The sequence below is a fragment of the Vicugna pacos genome, chromosome 9 (genome assembly GCF_048564905.1).
Source record: "Vicugna pacos chromosome 9, VicPac4, whole genome shotgun sequence".
Lineage (NCBI taxonomy): Eukaryota > Metazoa > Chordata > Mammalia > Artiodactyla > Camelidae > Vicugna > Vicugna pacos.
Genome location: NC_132995.1, coordinates 70779405 through 70796304, shown reverse-complemented (window position 1 = coordinate 70796304; position 16900 = coordinate 70779405). Strand labels below are relative to the sequence as shown.

Here is a 16900-nt window from a genome sequence, read left to right as displayed (position 1 = left end):
TTGTTTGCTTGTTTGTTTTTTTGGTTCAGGAAAGAGCCTAGTTAACATTTTGCTTTTCAAATGATTATTTTAATTTTGGGGTTTTTTTTTTTGTTTTCACAACTAACAGTTCTGCAAAGTAGCTATTATTTTAAATGAATTTCATACTATCACTTTCTTCATCCAGCATATTCTGAACAAACTTTTCCTAGGAAATGCATTTTGAACATACAAGTTTAACCATATCTCTGTCTGAATTAATGACTATACAAAAATGGATACATTAAGAAATTTGTTATACTCTGTGATCTGTTGGGCTTGCCAGTTTAAAAGTACTTTAAACTAAAATATTTTGTATTTTGCAAGATTATCTAACTGATACTGAGATTTTCATTCAACAAGAATTACTTGAGATCCTACTACCACTAGACACTGCCGGACCCCGGAGAAACCACAGTGTGCAAGTCAAACACAGTCCCTTTCTCAGGCAGTTATAGTCAGCGAGAGAAACAGTTAAAACAAAACATTGTAATAATGCAGTTTAGTAAGTTCTAGGATAGAGACACATTGCAGGGGCATCTCACCTTATCGAGAAGGAATGAAGGAGTTTTCTCAGAGGATATGTTTAAGCTGAGACCTGGATGATGAGTAAGAGGAAGCCAGACAAGGCTGTGAGAAAGCCAGCTCCAGACAGAGAAGAGACATACGCAAAAGCCTGAATGTGAGAGAGAACGTGTTCAAATAACTGAAATTCTGTTTTGGAGGACGGTCGAGTACAGGTAGCGTTGAATTGAAAAGTAAAGCTTGTAGAGGAGGAAAAAGTTTTTCTGAGCCCTCCGGGAATGCCTGGCTGGGTCTGAAAATTAAACTGACAAAGGTAAATTAACAGGAGAAAAGCATACAAGTGGATTTAATATAAGTTCTTTGTGGCCCAGCAGCCTTTAGAAGCAAGAGGAGACCAGAAGAGCCAGATCTGGGTATTTTTCTGCTAGGTTTGAGGAAGCGTGGGCTGTCCTGTAGAAACAGGATAGATTAAGGAGTGTGAAGTGAGTACAGTAAACTGGGGGAGACTTAGCAGAGCCTTCGTGTTAGGAGTCTTCTCTGTGTCCCTTTGCCTTCAGAGACGAAGATGCTCTTTTCCTCAGGGCATTAGGGTTTTATGACCTGCCTCAGGGGTTAAGGGTTGGAAGAAGGTCAGAGTGACTTTTCTGCCCCTGCCATGTTCTCAGACGTCTTCAGCTTAATCTGCCAATGTGCCATATTTTACATGAATATGTCCTGAACCCTGTTAGACAGAAAAGGGCCTTTTAAGCTTGGTCTTTTTTTCATTCTGAGGGAAATGGGAAATGCCATTGAAGAGTTTTCAGCAGGGAAGGGGCAATATCTATTGGACTTGCCTTTCGGAAACATCACTCGTGCAGTGTGTGGGTCTGAGTGGAACGAAACTAAACGTGATGAGACTAGTCAGGAAACATAGCGACAGAGACCCGAGCGGACGTAGAGGTTTCACGGCAGTGGGCTGCGGATCGGTGGACAGATTTGAGTGACTATCTTTCTAGTAGGTACGATTAGAAAGATCATTTTCTCTCTCTCCTATTTTTCACTCCACATGAACAACCTTCAGTAGATTCAAGTATCTAAAAGGAATTTCCCATGAATCTCAGATTTTGAAATGATTTCAAGTATTTCTGTTGAATAAAGCACATTTATCACCATAGGCTTTATTACCACTTAACTATTTAAATCCACAGAAATACCTTCAGCTCTCCTTTACAGTAGACCTGTCCACGCTGACATTATAGGAGTGTGTGACAATCAATTGAAATAATTTATAAGAAAATGCCTTGGAAATAAGAAATATTCAATATACTATAAGTGATTGTGATTATAAAACCTAAGTATATTAAGATATAAAAACCACATGACAAATACACCTACTGTTTTCCTTTAGATAATAAAATCTGCAAAACTTTTCTAAGTTTGGATTTTTTTATTTTTAAGAGAAAATGTTCATAGCAATTCCACTGAACTCCAACTGAACTGTTTGGGTTCCAACTATACCTCTCATATATTTTGTCATTCTCATAGCTTGAATTCAGTTTATACAAAATAGTATTTTCTTAGAAATACTTGTTAGCATCTCTGTGCCATATTGCAAATTTTCTTCTTCACAACAATTTATATCAATATGTGTTTAACTCTTTCCTCCAAGAGAATTATGTTTCTAAATATTACTAAAATTATATCAAGTGTACTGCATCTTGTTTATATAAATTTGGAGGAATCATTGGTTTTCTTTATTATAACTTTGCAAGACTCCTCTGGCTCCAGTTATTTATTGTGTTTTTTTTTTCTTCTTGAGTGAATAATTTTTAACTGATTTGGCACCTCAGTCCAAGCGTAATCAGGAAGCTGGAGCCTTAGATAATCAAGGCTTCCTAATTAACACACAAACTGTGTGTGGCCTGAAACAGCAACAGTGTGCTATTACCTGTTAACTCCAGAATATCTCATATACAAGGAAGACGAATGTTCCAGAATCGTTCCATTCCCCCTTTAATGTAATCACATTCTTATGGAAATACTTTTTTTCATCAGTATTTCCAAAAAGAAATCCCCAAAGGCGTTTGTTCCTAGTGTGATAGAAGAAATGGTGTATACACATTTGCCTTTGGACTTTTATGAAGTGAAATGGTCACAGCTTGTTTATAACTCAAAATTTATATATCAAAATGACAGAGGAAAATCAGACTGTTAATATGAGGTACAGAGCTGAATCAGAAGCCAATTATTGTCATACTGAAATGTTGTACTTAGATGTGTGAATTTACCTGGAGACAGCTGACACCAAATATAAGATAGGTTATCTCCAAATAACCTTTGAATAGGTGAAATGAAATTCTTCCCCATTTTGTTCTAGATGACTGATAATTAAGAATACACTTGAGTCTTTAAGAAAAAAAAAAAAACAAGAATAACAAAACAATAAAACCAAAACTCTAGTTGAACAATTTTGAAGTATATTGGTATCCAAATAACCAAAGAAAATTATTTCTTGCTAAAATGTGAAGGGATGCTAAAATCATAAAATATGACATGTTGGATAAAGTGCAGGGATGTTCTCTAATTGTTCTTTAGTAGGTACAGAAGAGTATGTTTTTGTCATGAATGATGATGATGATGATGGTTACGATGATGTTGAAGAGATCTGAAAGGAAGTAATCCTCGGGAAGTATTACAAACTGAAAGAATAGACCCTTTGAAAGTCTAATTTTAATACAGTCATGAAAAGATCACATGATGTTAATTTTTGCCAAATAAAACCATTTATGGTTAAATGAATGTAATACTTGAAGTAATATAACTTATTCCTTTGCATAGTTTATTTTAGAATTATTAGTGAGTGTATGGAAGTCTTTGTTTCATAGCCTAATTTTCTGGTTATAAATTTAATATATGCACACTAAAAACAATAACAAAGTACACAGACATATAAAGAAGAAATAAAGAATGCCCCTCACCGTATCTCCTAGAGCGGAGTATATTTAAATGCAGTTATGGAAAAAGAACTTGCCATATGCAGATCAAAATATTTTAAAATTCCTACATGGTTCTTTCCAAATATGTCAACCTAAAAACATATGTTACTTATTTGTGCCATGATAATTACTGTGGATATATATTGAGTTCTATATTTTTCATTTGTTTAAATACTTTTTCATATAATGACATAATCTTCTATACTACTTCATGTTACTATACCTTTTTTAATGAAGATTATTAATAGTTAAGCATTTATGTAAATTTTTGCTCTCATAAATAATACTATGAAAAATAACTATGAAAATTAGAGTTAAAATCTGTCTTGGTAAGAATTTCAAGAAATAACTGGTTAGAGGTCACTTCATTTCAAATGCTGTCAATCTTATTTAAGAATGTCAGTTGCCTCATGTAAAATCATTTATTTAAGATTCTGTTAACATCAGAACCCTGTGCTAAGCACTAAGCAGCATTCAAATTCAAAGTTAAATCTTACCCTTAGGGAAAAATAAGAATAATAAGTATATGTATTTTTCACTTGATTAATACAGCTTTACAATGTTTTTTTAATGGAAAAGTATTTAAATTAGGTTTTTTTTTTACTTGAATGGTAATGAACTGACTAAATAGAAGATTTTTTAAATTTCTTTAATTTTTTAATGGTCCATGTGTAGCTGGACTTGGATTTTAGACAAGCGTTAGGTGTGTTATTGATTTGGATAGATGGTGAACCCTCGTAAGAAAACCCTGGCCATTCTCAGTTATATTGTCTAGAGATTAATAAAGTGATTTGGAAAAAATTACAGAAAAGTTAGTAATGATTTCAACATCATAGGACTAAAGAGAGAATATGACATAAGAGGAATGAACAATTCTAATAAGTAAAAAGAGTGAAGCAGTTAACAAACCAGATAGGGTTACACCTGCGGGCCATGGACTATGAAAGGCAAAGATACCAAGAGAAGGATACAGTCAGAGATAATGCAGAAGAAACAGACAGTGTCAGGGAGGGCGCGTTGCAGGAGGAAGCAAGGTTCTGGAACAAAAACGTGAGTGACTTCCACATGGTGCCACAGTCAAATGGAAGCGAGTGTGAGGAGCCTCTTTCAGAAGCAAGAAAATTGGGAATTAACAAGCTCTAGTGAAATTAGTAAAGTGACTCTCCGATGGAAACCCTGTTACGGAAACTGAGAAAACAGTACTGCTTCATTTCTATTTCACTCCTGTTTCCTCCATCCAGGAGAATGAAAGTATAAGTTGCAAGGTTTAGGCAAATATAAATAAAAGATAAATAAATTCAGTATTTTTGAAGAGATAATAAAGTATTAGCTATCCATTGCCACAAAAAGAGAAGGCTGGCATGTTCCTTTCCCAGTGACCAGTGCAAAAGCCCCTCCTTTACCAGCGCTTAAACAGTGCTTACAAAGCCCCAGTGAAGCCCTGAGTTCTAAACTGATTCATGTTGGGAAGGTCGGCAGACCTCTGCTCACCTAGGAGATGCCCACACCTCTGTTCTTGCCTCGGTGAACACTCAGATTAGCTCCAGGGAAGGTTTTGGGGAATACTGGAACAATGACACCTGTTTCCAGAACAGTCAACCTCTGTAATTCTGACACACACCATACACAATACACTGCTCAGCTCTTCGTGAGCAGTCTTCCTGGTAGAGAGAAGGATGCAAGGGTGCAAGTGGTTGAGGATTTACCCGGCTAGCGTTGTTTAGTATCATTTTGGTCCCAAGGACTGACCTGTAGTTTTTGAGTTTTCCTTTTTAAAATTGGGACAGACGCATAATAGTGGGTCTGTGTTGAACCATTTAAATGACAGTCTTTTAGGATGAAACAGAGTAAACAGACACTTTCTTTAAGGTTAATGTGTCTCCACTCCCTTCCCTAATCATAAGAACAAAGAAGCTGGCTGGAGCCAGAATAATTCAGAGTTCTCTAGGGCAGGGATTTTTGAATGCGTGTCAGGGTACTTTTCTTTTTACAATTGTGCCTCCTAACATTTACTAAATGTGGTGCCTGACCTGCCCTCTGGAACCCAGGAAGACAGGTTTCCTGATAGTGCTAAAAACAGTCCTTCAGAAAAGAATAGCCTGTCTCTTTGGAACTATTTGAAGAATGTTTAAGAACTGTGTTACAGACCCTAGAATTCAGTAGATTGCTATTAATGGGTAGACTGGATTTCTTGGAAAGCAAGCAAGCCACCAGCTTGAGAAGCTAAGACGCTTACATGTTTACTCAGCCTGACCGTGTTTATGTCGGTTAAAATTCCAGTTCGTTACATTCTTTTGCCCACATTGTCTACTTTTTGGCTCAGTGGGAGGCACTCACTAGAAGCCTGAACGTCTGGATTAGCAGATTCAGGATACGTTACACCACTTTTCTATGGACCATCCAGTTCATTTAGGGATGGTCATCTTCATCAAAAACAAAACAAAAAAAATAATTTGAGAAGCGCTGCTCTAAAGTTCCTTCTGTTTTCTAAGAGTCTGTTCATCTCTCACACTTAACAAGGGTAGTGTCCTTTCTCATGTAAAATTTTATAATCTTCTTAATATTCAAGTGTTATAACATGTATAAACACAAATATAGAATTAAGTTTAAATGCACCAGCATCTGATGATTATTTACTTCTAAGGAAATGTTAAAAATCAAGTGTTTATAATTTTTAGAATTCTAAAGTATTATGTATTTTTTTTTATTTTATTAAATGATTATTTCTATTCTGAATTGTGTATTCCGGAGCCATAGCTACAGCTTTTATTTGCACATAACCTTATGTTGTGTGTGTGTGTGTATATGTGTGTGTTTTGTTTGTTTGTTTTGTGGGGGATGATGGTAATTAAGTTTCTTTCTTTATTTTTAGAGGAGGTACGGGGAATTGAACCCAGGACCTCATGCATGCTAAGCATGCACTCTACCACTTGAGCTATACCCTCCCCTACTCCACATAACTGTGGGACATCTTTTATTATGTTCTATGTGTCTTAAAGCTTTTGCTGTTTTGCAGGTTCCTGCTTTCTTAAAATTTCCCTTAAAAATATTCTCACCAATCTTTTATATCCTGTGGTGTAATTATTTCTCAAGTATCCATACAAGTGAAGTTGAGCTTAGGTGTGAGATGAGCAGTTTGGGATAGCATAGACAGTTTATGCCTCTTCCCATCCTTTGGATTAGATAAATTTTTCTGTAGTTAACAGTCAAAGATTTGAATAGGAGACTACACAGTGTAATGAAATAATTTCTAAAAATATCTAGATTCTGAATCAGGGAACTTTCATCCTATTCTTCATAAATGTCAGACTGTATTCTATAGGGCAATATAATAGTTCCTGTCAAAAAAAAAAAAGGAAGAAATGATTTAAAACACACATGCACACACTGCATGATGTAACATCTTTAAGAAAGAAGATGGGTTTACTAATGAAAAAAAATTGAACTTGGAAATCAGGATGCCTGCCACTAACTAATTATGAAATCTTAATCTTCTCTATACCCAGTTTTCTAATCTGTCAAAAAGTGGTGCTTTTTTTTTTTTTCACGTGAAGGCACTGGGGATTGAACCCAGGACCTCGTGCATGCTAAGCATGCTCTCTACCACTAAACTGTACCCACCCTGCAAAAAAATGGTTTTGATAGTCCTCTCCTTCCCCATCCCCTACCCACACACATCCCTCACAGGTCTTTAGGAGAATTAAATTAGAAAACGTATGTGAAATACTTAAAGTAAAGCAGTTAAACATCATAGCTGTGCCTTGATAATTTTCCAGTAATCCCAAAGTAAACGTGCTGGTTTTAGTTTGCTGTACTTTCCGTGTACGGTTAAACGAACACAGATGAGCTTAGTGTTTGAAGAGTCAGGTACCAAACTGGACGGACTTCATGTAAGTGGTTTGTTGGAAGTACAAAACAATGCTGTGATGGTATAGAAAAGTGAGTTAAAAAGATAGGACTTCAAATTTTGGCTCTTATATTAATTATTGCTGTAAAGATTTCTAGTGTGTTTGATCTTTTGGATCCGCGATTTTTTCATGTGTAAAAATTAGAGAAATGGAATTAGTTATATCTAGGGCGAGTCCTACCTTAGCGGATCTTGAGTTATAGAGATCTACAGGCTAATACTACAAAATAAATTTTTAAATGGACCACAAGATGGCGTTTGTAGCTAATGAGTCTTTTTTTTTTTTTTTTTTGGCATTTACTGTGTTGTGGTCATTTAACTATTTGCAGTATTTACAAATACAAACGTATTACTTCAACTCTTGAGAGATATATAAAAGTATTTTTTAGAAAGAAATATGCAAATCTTGTTATTTTGAAACTACTACTATTTTTCAAGTTATAAATTGGCACGTGATTCTGAATTTAGTCATTTCTAAAAATGAAATTTAATGAATAGTTTTGAGCTATTGCAAAATAATAAGTGTTGGTTTCCTTTTTCAGCATCATCTCTAATTTCTTTATGGATTGATTACATTTCAGAAAAATGTTTAAATCTGCAGCTCCTGAAAGTTTTCATTACTGCTTTGAATCTTAAGTTTAGGTGATAAAAAACAATTACTAAAATGCTACACACCCCATTGCCCTCATTTTAGGCATGGCCTTTAATTTTCATACTGTAATTTATTTTGCAGTGATATTGACCTCGTATAGAGATGCTGACATATTTGAGCTTCAGTGTTTCCTCGAATGTAGGTGATGTTGCCTGTGCCCAAAGTCGTTTGAGACAGCACTGAAATTCGTAGAGGACACTCAGTCCTGTTTCTCAGTTTTAGTTTATTAAGAGAGATGCAGTTATTATGGCATTGTCTGAGAGGTGCTTTTAGATTAGTGGGAAAACTAGAAGCACACACACTTTTGACTTGATACGGACATTTCTGGTTTTAAACAGAGAACGTGGTAAGGTTTGGCGTTTATTACATTTTGTCATAACAGGTATCATTGTTACTGTTTTAGGCAGATTTATGGTTAATTTACTTTACTAGCATGATGTATAGATAATATTTTATTAATTTGATTTATGTGATAATTTGGGTGAAACTAGGTTTTCTCCTAGCTGCTCCATGGACAGGGCGGTGACGTTCCCTGTGGACATACCCAGCTGCATGTTGGCATTATCACCTGGTGGCCAAGAGCATGGGCTTTGGACAGGCGTGGCTTGTGACTTTAAGCCGACTTACAGAGAGACTTTGAAGACCTTTCTTTCTTTCAGTGGGCCTCAGTATCCTTACCTATAAAATGCTAAAAATAATAGTACATAAATCATAGATTTATTTGAGTATTAAAATATATATGTGCCTGTGTATGTATGTATGTAATGAGGTAAAGAAAGATGAAAGAAAAGTCCTAGAAGCAAAATTGACTATTCCCAGTCAGTCACTAAAAGCACATGATTTTGAAGCTTTTATACTCGTAAATACCTTTCCAGGGGTCTCAACCAGCTCATCGCTTAAGCCAGTACTTACTTTACTTGAGCCTGAAATTGCCAGTATAGAAAATAAATTTCAAAGCTGCTGGATAGATAGATAAATAAGTAAATAAATAAAATATATGTAAAGTTCTTGATCCAGTGCCTAGCACATAATAAGGTGTCAATAAATGTAGATTATTGGTAGCAACAGTAAAATATTTCTTATTTATTTCTGAATCTTATCTTTAGAAATTATTTATAATGACAACTACCTTATAAATACCAAGTACTGAGAGGAGAGGTAAAACTATGTTTGTTGCATTTACGCACTGTGCCAAGCCAAACAGAGCAAGGCGTATTCCTCAATTCTGTGTAGACACAAGTAGTCCAAGCCCCGTATTCCGTGACTAGGTGAATAGACCCAGAGAAGTGAAAAGACTTGCCTGAAGTCACAGTGTGGGGCAGAAGCTCTTTGCATCCCACCAGCTTGAGAAAGTATTGATTCTTAAATGTGGAAGCTTCCATTGGAAGCTGTATTGTATCTACAGACACGCCATTTTTGTTCTTCATTCTTAAGAAAACTTGATCACATCTGCTTGTGGGATCATGGCCCACTTACGAGAACCAAAGGGACCGTTAACCTTTTCTGATGGCAGAATGTCATCATCGCTACTGTTGCTGGGGTAGCAAGGGATTTACTCTCAAAACTAGTTTTGGAATTAAAGCTTATTTTCTAAATACTCTGTCTGTATATTTGAGAACTTTTCAAGCTTTGGTGTCAGAACCGAAGGACTTTCGTTACCCGTGGGGACCGTTTGCTCTGTTCCTGGCTCACTTTCCTCACTGTAGCAGCCTGTCTCCCAGTCCTGCCCTTCAAAGAGAAGCTACTTTTTGATCTTTGGCTGCAAACTGGAGCCACTTAGGAAGAAATGTGCGCTGGATTCTCAGTTAACAAGGATTTGTGATAAACTTGATTTCCGGCCACCCAGCATCCTGCCGAATAGCATGTTCAGCGTATTTATTGGTTTGCTTTTACTGCAGAGGAGCGTGGGGCACCAGGAGAGAGTGATGGGGTCCATGATCACAGTTTTCTTAACGATAAGATGTGATTATTTGAGTTCGTCAAGGTATTATTGTATCAAATAAAATAGCATGTATGGGATATTGTGACCCATTATTTAACTAAAAGTGGAATTCTTGTTGTCGATCCTCAGATGATAGTAAGACAGTCTAACACTAGAATGAGCCAATGAGCATGATTAAAGGTTAGGCCAGCCATGATGCTGGGGGTTTTCAATTGTTACTCTAATTTTGATAGTTACTAGCTTGCTTCACTAATTGCAGTGATTTAAAAGTGGAAAAAAAAATCAATTCCTTGATAGGAAGCACTGAGAAGCCAACAGAAATACCTTTTTAAGAAGTCTAAGTTACAATTATAAGCAAAGTCTCATGCTAGGTTTTGAAATTTTTTGTTGTTTTTTTGATAATCCTTTATATCTTCCAGTTATCACAGTCCTGGACACAGTAGATACTGAACTAAATTGTTGTTGTTAGATTCTGCGGTATAAACAATCCGTCTCTTGAGTTTTTGCTTAGTGTTTCATACTCAAAAAAAAAAAAAAGTAAGAAAGAGTCAAGAGATTTAAGGAGCATTAGAGATTATCTTTTATTATTTTTGTATAGATTTATGTACGTTCACTGAATAAATGTGCAACGTATCAGGTAACAGTTTAATATTAAACATTGGCAGGAGGGGGCAGTTAATATGTTTACTTAGTCAAAAACGTCTGCTGTCAGAATTCCGAAAGAGGTTTGGTAGCCGCATCAGGAGATACACGGGCCAGGGTCGTATCCTCAACCTTGTAGACCCAGAAACCTGATTGGTGAGCAGCCTGAGTGGAGATCAGGCTTGTACAGCAAAACTTAACATTAACAAGCTTAGACAGCTGTAGAAGCCAGGATGTCAATTGATCAATGTTCAGATTGAAAAATGCAGTTTTTATGCATGTTTGCATCAGTAGTTCAATACATTCCTTCTCTATAGTCTTTGCATTTACTGAGCACTTACTGTATGCCTGGTGTGTATTAACCCAGTAATCTTTAGAGGGTATACATACTCGTGGCAATGCATGAAGAATCAATTTCCACACACTCAACCTGCATGTATACCCTTTTTCTAAAATGTGATCAACCTCGTCCCCTTACAGTCATGCTTTTTTTTTTAACTCACCTCCCCTCCAAAATGGCCCTCTTCGACTATGTAAAAGAAAGATATCTCATCTTGATGGCCCAGTGACTTATTAAATGTACCCTGATGGTCATGCAAGAAATTGGTTCTTTTCCATTTCCTCATGAATAAATACTGGCTGTACCTCTTATCAGCTTCGTAATATCACCGTTTGATCCGCAGCTTTCTCATCTGTAAAGTTAGATTCATAATTGTCATTGTGAGGTTGAAGAAGGTGATACGTGATAAAGCAACCATAGTGCCTGACCGAGGACCCGTATAGACGGTCAGCGGCTGTCAGGACGTTCCTGTTGTTTTCTGTGCTTATACTCTGTAACCTTTATTTCAAAATACGTAAATTGATTTTCTGCCTTTCATATGGTGGATGGGAAGGAGATAGTTAAGTAACTACTTTGTTTCTTTTACTATTTCACTGTCCCCTTTAGGATTTATTTTAGAAATGAAAATGTTAACTCACAACGCTAATCGGCATGGAGGGCCCCTGAATGTCTTCCTTAGACATTTATTAAACTAGGAGAGTTGAAGAATATGACAGTGATGGAAATTTCTTCACATGAGGATTAATACCATCTTTGGTGCAATTTGGATTCCTTGTTTGACAGGAATTCTAAATAGAGCAGACTGCTCAGGTTCTCGTTTTGAATTTTACCTGAGGACTCTAAGAAGTTTATTTAAATGATAGTTTGGCAGAGTTATCAAAAAGATATGATATCTCCTGAAAGCAGTAATTGCTTTGGGCTGCCCTGCAGGGTTACCAGATAGTAGATTACGTACGTAACAGACCAGGGAGTGCAAGCAGAAATGAGGTGCACGAAGAAAACAGGGCTCTTCCCAAAGGTAAATTGTGGTTCTGCTCTCTGTCAGTCCTTCAATTCTAATTAATGGTTTTATTTTGTAAACATTATGGGTCGATTTTAAAATATTACTTGTAGTTAGATATTCTTGTGTTTCCTTTTTATACTCAAAATTTGGTGAAGGAGATTTTTGAGTATAAAGCTGAGTTTTAAATTTTTTTTTCTTGGCATTGAAAAGAAATAAAATACTAATAACAGCTAATATTTAATACATTTCTGCATACGAAGTTAACTGTAGGTTTTTTGTAGATGTTCTTACTCAGGTTGTGGAAGCTCCCGTCTCTTCCTAATTTGCTGAGAATTTTTTTTTTTAATAACAAATGGATATTGTAATTTGACAGATATCTTTCCATGTCTATTGAGATGGTATTGCATTTAACACAGTCAGTTACATTGATTGATATTTGGACATTAATCCATTCTTACCTGGATTAAACTCCACTTATCATGATGTATAATACTTTCTATAGATTGCTGGATTTGATTGCTAAAATTTTGTTTAGAATTTTTGCATCTTTGTTTATAAAGGGTAATGGTCTGTAGTTTTCTTTTCCTGTAATGTTTTTGGTAAGTTGGAAAGAATTCCTTTCTCTTCAGGTTTCTGGAAAAGTTTGTGTAGAATTCATATGATTTTTTCTTCCATGTTTGATAGAATTCACCAGTGAAGCCATTTGGGGCCTGGAGTGTTCTTTGTGGGAAGATGTTTTAACAACAAATTCAGATTCATTTGGGTTGTCTATTTTTTTCTAGAGTGAATTTTAGTACTTTGTGCCTTTTCAGTAAAGTTTCCTTTAAGTTCTCAAATGTGTATAGGTACAAAGTTTTCAGTAATATTGTCTTTTTTTTTCCTTCTGTAGGACTTAAAGTGATGTCACCCCTCTCATTCCTAACAGTTGGCAGTTTGTGTCATCTCTCCTCTTCTATCAACAGTTGGCTAAAAATTTATCAATTTAATTAGCCTTTTATAGATCCAACATTTGGTTTTATTTTTTTTTATATTGTTTTTCTCTTTCATTGATTCACACTAATGTCTTTACTGTTTTTTTCTTCCTCTGCTTAAGTTGGGTATAATTTGTTCTTTTCTAGTTTTTAAGATGGAAACTGAAGGCCTTGATTTAAGACCCTTCTTCTTTCCTAATGTAGGTGTGTAGTGCTGTAAATTTCTGTTTATGTCGTGCTTTACTGACATTCCAAAAATGTTTGTATGTTGTATTTTTATTTTCATTCAGTTTAAAATACTTTGTAGGTTACCTTTTGATTTCTTCTTGAGGATTTTTCAGATATCTTTCATTTGCTGATTTCTAATTCAATTTCATTATGTTCAGAGAACAAACTTCATATGACTTGATTCTTTTTAATGTATTGAGATTTCTTGTATAGCCTGGAATTTGGTCTATTTTGGTAAATGTGTTACTTGCGCATAGAAAAAATACGTTCCCTTGTTCTATAGGTATCAGTTATAGATCACCTTGATTCATTTCCTGTGGCCTATTGATGACTGCCTCACAACCTAGTACCAGCAGCCCATCACAATATAATAATAGCTGACTTTTGTGTGTGTGTGTGTGCATCCTTACCTTAAGCCAGGTATTATGCATGGAGATTTATACAGATTTATGCAGATTATGTAGATTTAATTTTCACGATTGCTTTAGTGGTCAGTATTCTCATCAACCTAATTTATGGCTGAAGAACTGTAATAGAGATTAATCCACTTGCACAGACTCACACTTGATACAGTAGGATTCAGATCTGATTGAGCTGTGTTTGTATCATCATCCCTCTGTCTACATGCTTAACACCTGCCTCCTCAGATCCAAATGGCCCATCTTTTCCTCTACAACTTAGAGCTGTTTTCTTCCCTGTCAAACATGGGGGAATGGTGATTCTTTCAGCAAATTAATCCACGCTACTTTTTTTAACCTTTAATATGTTTTCCCCTTGTTTAGCAAGAATTTCCCTCATTAAGAATTAAAACGTGTGAAAAATGGCAGGGATTTTGGCAAGCTGATGGGAGAGTAGGGCAGGTTGCCATGGGAACAGATAGGTAAGGATTTATTACTCCTTCTGACAGTGAAAGTGAACCCCCGTTGATCTCCTCGTGGTGTGTTTCCATTGTTCAGTGCCTTGCCACGTGGGAGTCCTTCCTGACATCACAGACAGGTCACCACCTGGAAGAAGCCTCTGAAGATCAGTTTTAGTCACCTGGAAGACTTCTGTGTGATCTTTGGGAGATAGCGTCTATTAACCAAAGTTACTGTTTCTGGATGGGCTGTGTCCTTTATAACGTGATGAAAGATGTTTCACGCTATCTGGAAAACCATCAATTTGAAACTCAGGTATTCCAGATCATTGATATGAATTTGGATATATATACATATGCATATATATACATTTAAATATTTAGCTTAATTTTGACTATGTTCTTAAATTTTTATGCCGATAATTATACATAGAAAGTTTTTTTCTTAAATATTTGTCCATGGAACATGTCATTTTAAATATATTGTAAAGACTCAGTTTTAATAAAAAGTTTAATATGAAATGAGTGACTATTGTGTTTTCTTTTTCTACTCGTAGCTCCAGCCTCTGAAGCAGATTCTAATGTTTTTATAAAATAGAGCTACAAACTGTGTGTGAGGGATTCTGTGTATGTGTAAATCTGCACAGGATGCTATGAGCACAGAGCAATGTGAGACATACTAGTTAATATATGTTACCTGTGTGGATGTGTGATGGCAGCTGCGGACAGAAAGGAGGTGAGGAAGGAGGAGAGGCATGCAAAGCTAAAGTTTTATTGAGATATATTTGATGTATAAGTTTAAGGTGTACGACATAATGATCTATTTCTGCATTGCCAAGTGATTATCACATTAAGATTAGTTAACACTGATCACCTCACAGTTACAACCAAAACCTTAGTTAGAACTTTTAAGATCCACTCTCTTTGTCAACTTCCAAATAGACAACACAGCATTAACTGTCGTCATCACGTTGTAGATGACATCCCAAGCTGGAAGTTTGTACCTTTTGACCGCCTTCACCGAATTCCCCATCCCCACTTCCCTCTTGTTTCCCCGTTCACGATACCTTGTGGAAATCCTTCAAAGTCAAGAATAGCTCTTACACACTTTTTAAATGGCTGCACAATTCTTAACGTTGCAAATCTGTAGTAATTTGTACATCCATTTCCTTATTTATGGATATTGACTTTGCTTTTAGTTTTTCATCACTCAGAAAGAATTGCCGTGCCTTTTGGTTAACACTCCGTATCTACAACCCCTTCCCCCATTTCCCCAGGCTAAGGAACCATGAAGCTAATTTCCAGCTCTATAGATTTGCCTGTTCTAGATATTTCATATTAATGGAATCATAGAATTCGTGATCTTTGTGCCTGGCTTCTGTCACTTAACATAATGTTTTCAGGGTTCACTCACATTGTAGCATTTGTTAGTACTTTATTCCCTTTTACAACCAAAAATATTCCAGTGTGTGTGTGTATCTTCCACATTTTGCTCATTTGTTATATTTGTTTATTCTTTCACTGATAGACATTTGGGTGGTTTTCTGCTTTGCCTATTACAAATCATGCTGCTATAAAAACTGGACTACAAGTTTTTGTGTGAACATGTGTTTTCATTTCTCTTGGGCCTCTACCTAGGGTTAGAATTACTGGGTCGAATCACAGCTATATTTGACCATTTAAGGAGCTGCCAGACTGCTTTCCAAAGTGGCTGCACCATTTTACTTTCCTCCTAGCAGTGTATGAGGGTTCTGATTTCTTCACATCCTCACCGGCACTTGTTATTTTTTTAATTTTTAATTGTGTTTTATTACAGCCATCCTTGTGGGTGAAGCGGTATCTTGTTTTGATTTGCTTTTCCTGTTGCATCTTTTCTTGTATGCTTGTTGGCCATTTGTATATATTCTTTGGACTAATGTCTACTCAAATGCTTTGCCCATTTTTAATTATTGAGTAGTAAAAGGTATTTATATGGTCTAGATGCAAATACCTTATCAGATTATGACTTCCAAATATAATTTTACTTTTCTTGATAATGCACTTTGAAGCACAGAAGTTTGAAATTTTGGTGAAGTTCAATGTATTTTTTCTTTTGTCGCATATCTTTTTGGTGACGTATCTAGGAAGCCACTGCCAAATCAGAGGTTATGCAGATCAGCCCCAATGTTTTCTTCTAAGAGTTTTAACTTTTTAGTTCTAGGCCTCTGATGTCTACCTTGAGTCAATTCCTCTATGTGATGTGTGGGAAGGGCCCAATTTCATTCTTTTACATGAGACTATCCAGTTGTCTCAGCCCTATTTGTTGAAGAGAACGGGTCGTCGGAGTTCCTTGTGTTGTCATCCTGGAAGTGGAACTCCTGGTGTACCTTTCTTGAACTGGTGGTTGTGATGTGTGCTGTGCTGGTGGCTGTTAGTAATATGGAAATATGATTACTGGATGCTTCCTAACAAATTTTTGTTTTATTTTGTTTTTTGGGGAAAAGGTAGTTAGGTTTATTTATTTTTAGAGAAGGCACTGGGGATTGAACCCAGGACCTTGTATATGCTAAGCATGCACTCTACCGCTTGAGCTATGTCCTCCCTCCATAAAAAAAGACGTTTTAACAACAACAAAATAACATGTATGACTCTTACTTAAAGGAAAGATCTTCCCTGAAGTTTACAGGTACTTTTTTTTTTTACATTTTTTATTGATTCATAATCATTTTACAATGTTGTGTCAAATTCCAGTGTTCAGCACAATTTTTCAGTCATTCATGGACATATACACACTCATTGTCACATTTTTTTCTCTGTGATTTATCATAACATTTTGTGTATATTTCCCTGTGCTATACAGTG

At 35.9% G+C, this 16900-nt stretch overlaps 1 protein-coding gene across 1 annotated transcript in view; it reads left to right on the top strand.

The window, feature by feature from the left end:
- The window catches only part of SNX7 (sorting nexin 7), an 81703-nt gene extending 67122 nt beyond the window's left edge, over positions 1 to 14581 (top strand). Inside the window, exon 9 of the mRNA XM_031680403.2 lies at positions 14160 to 14581. Coding sequence (XP_031536263.2) covers positions 14160 to 14237 — 78 coding nt within the window. The 3' untranslated portion in view covers positions 14238 to 14581. The remainder of the gene's footprint in view (positions 1 to 14159) is intronic.
- The last annotated feature ends 2319 nt before the right edge of the window (positions 14582 to 16900 follow it).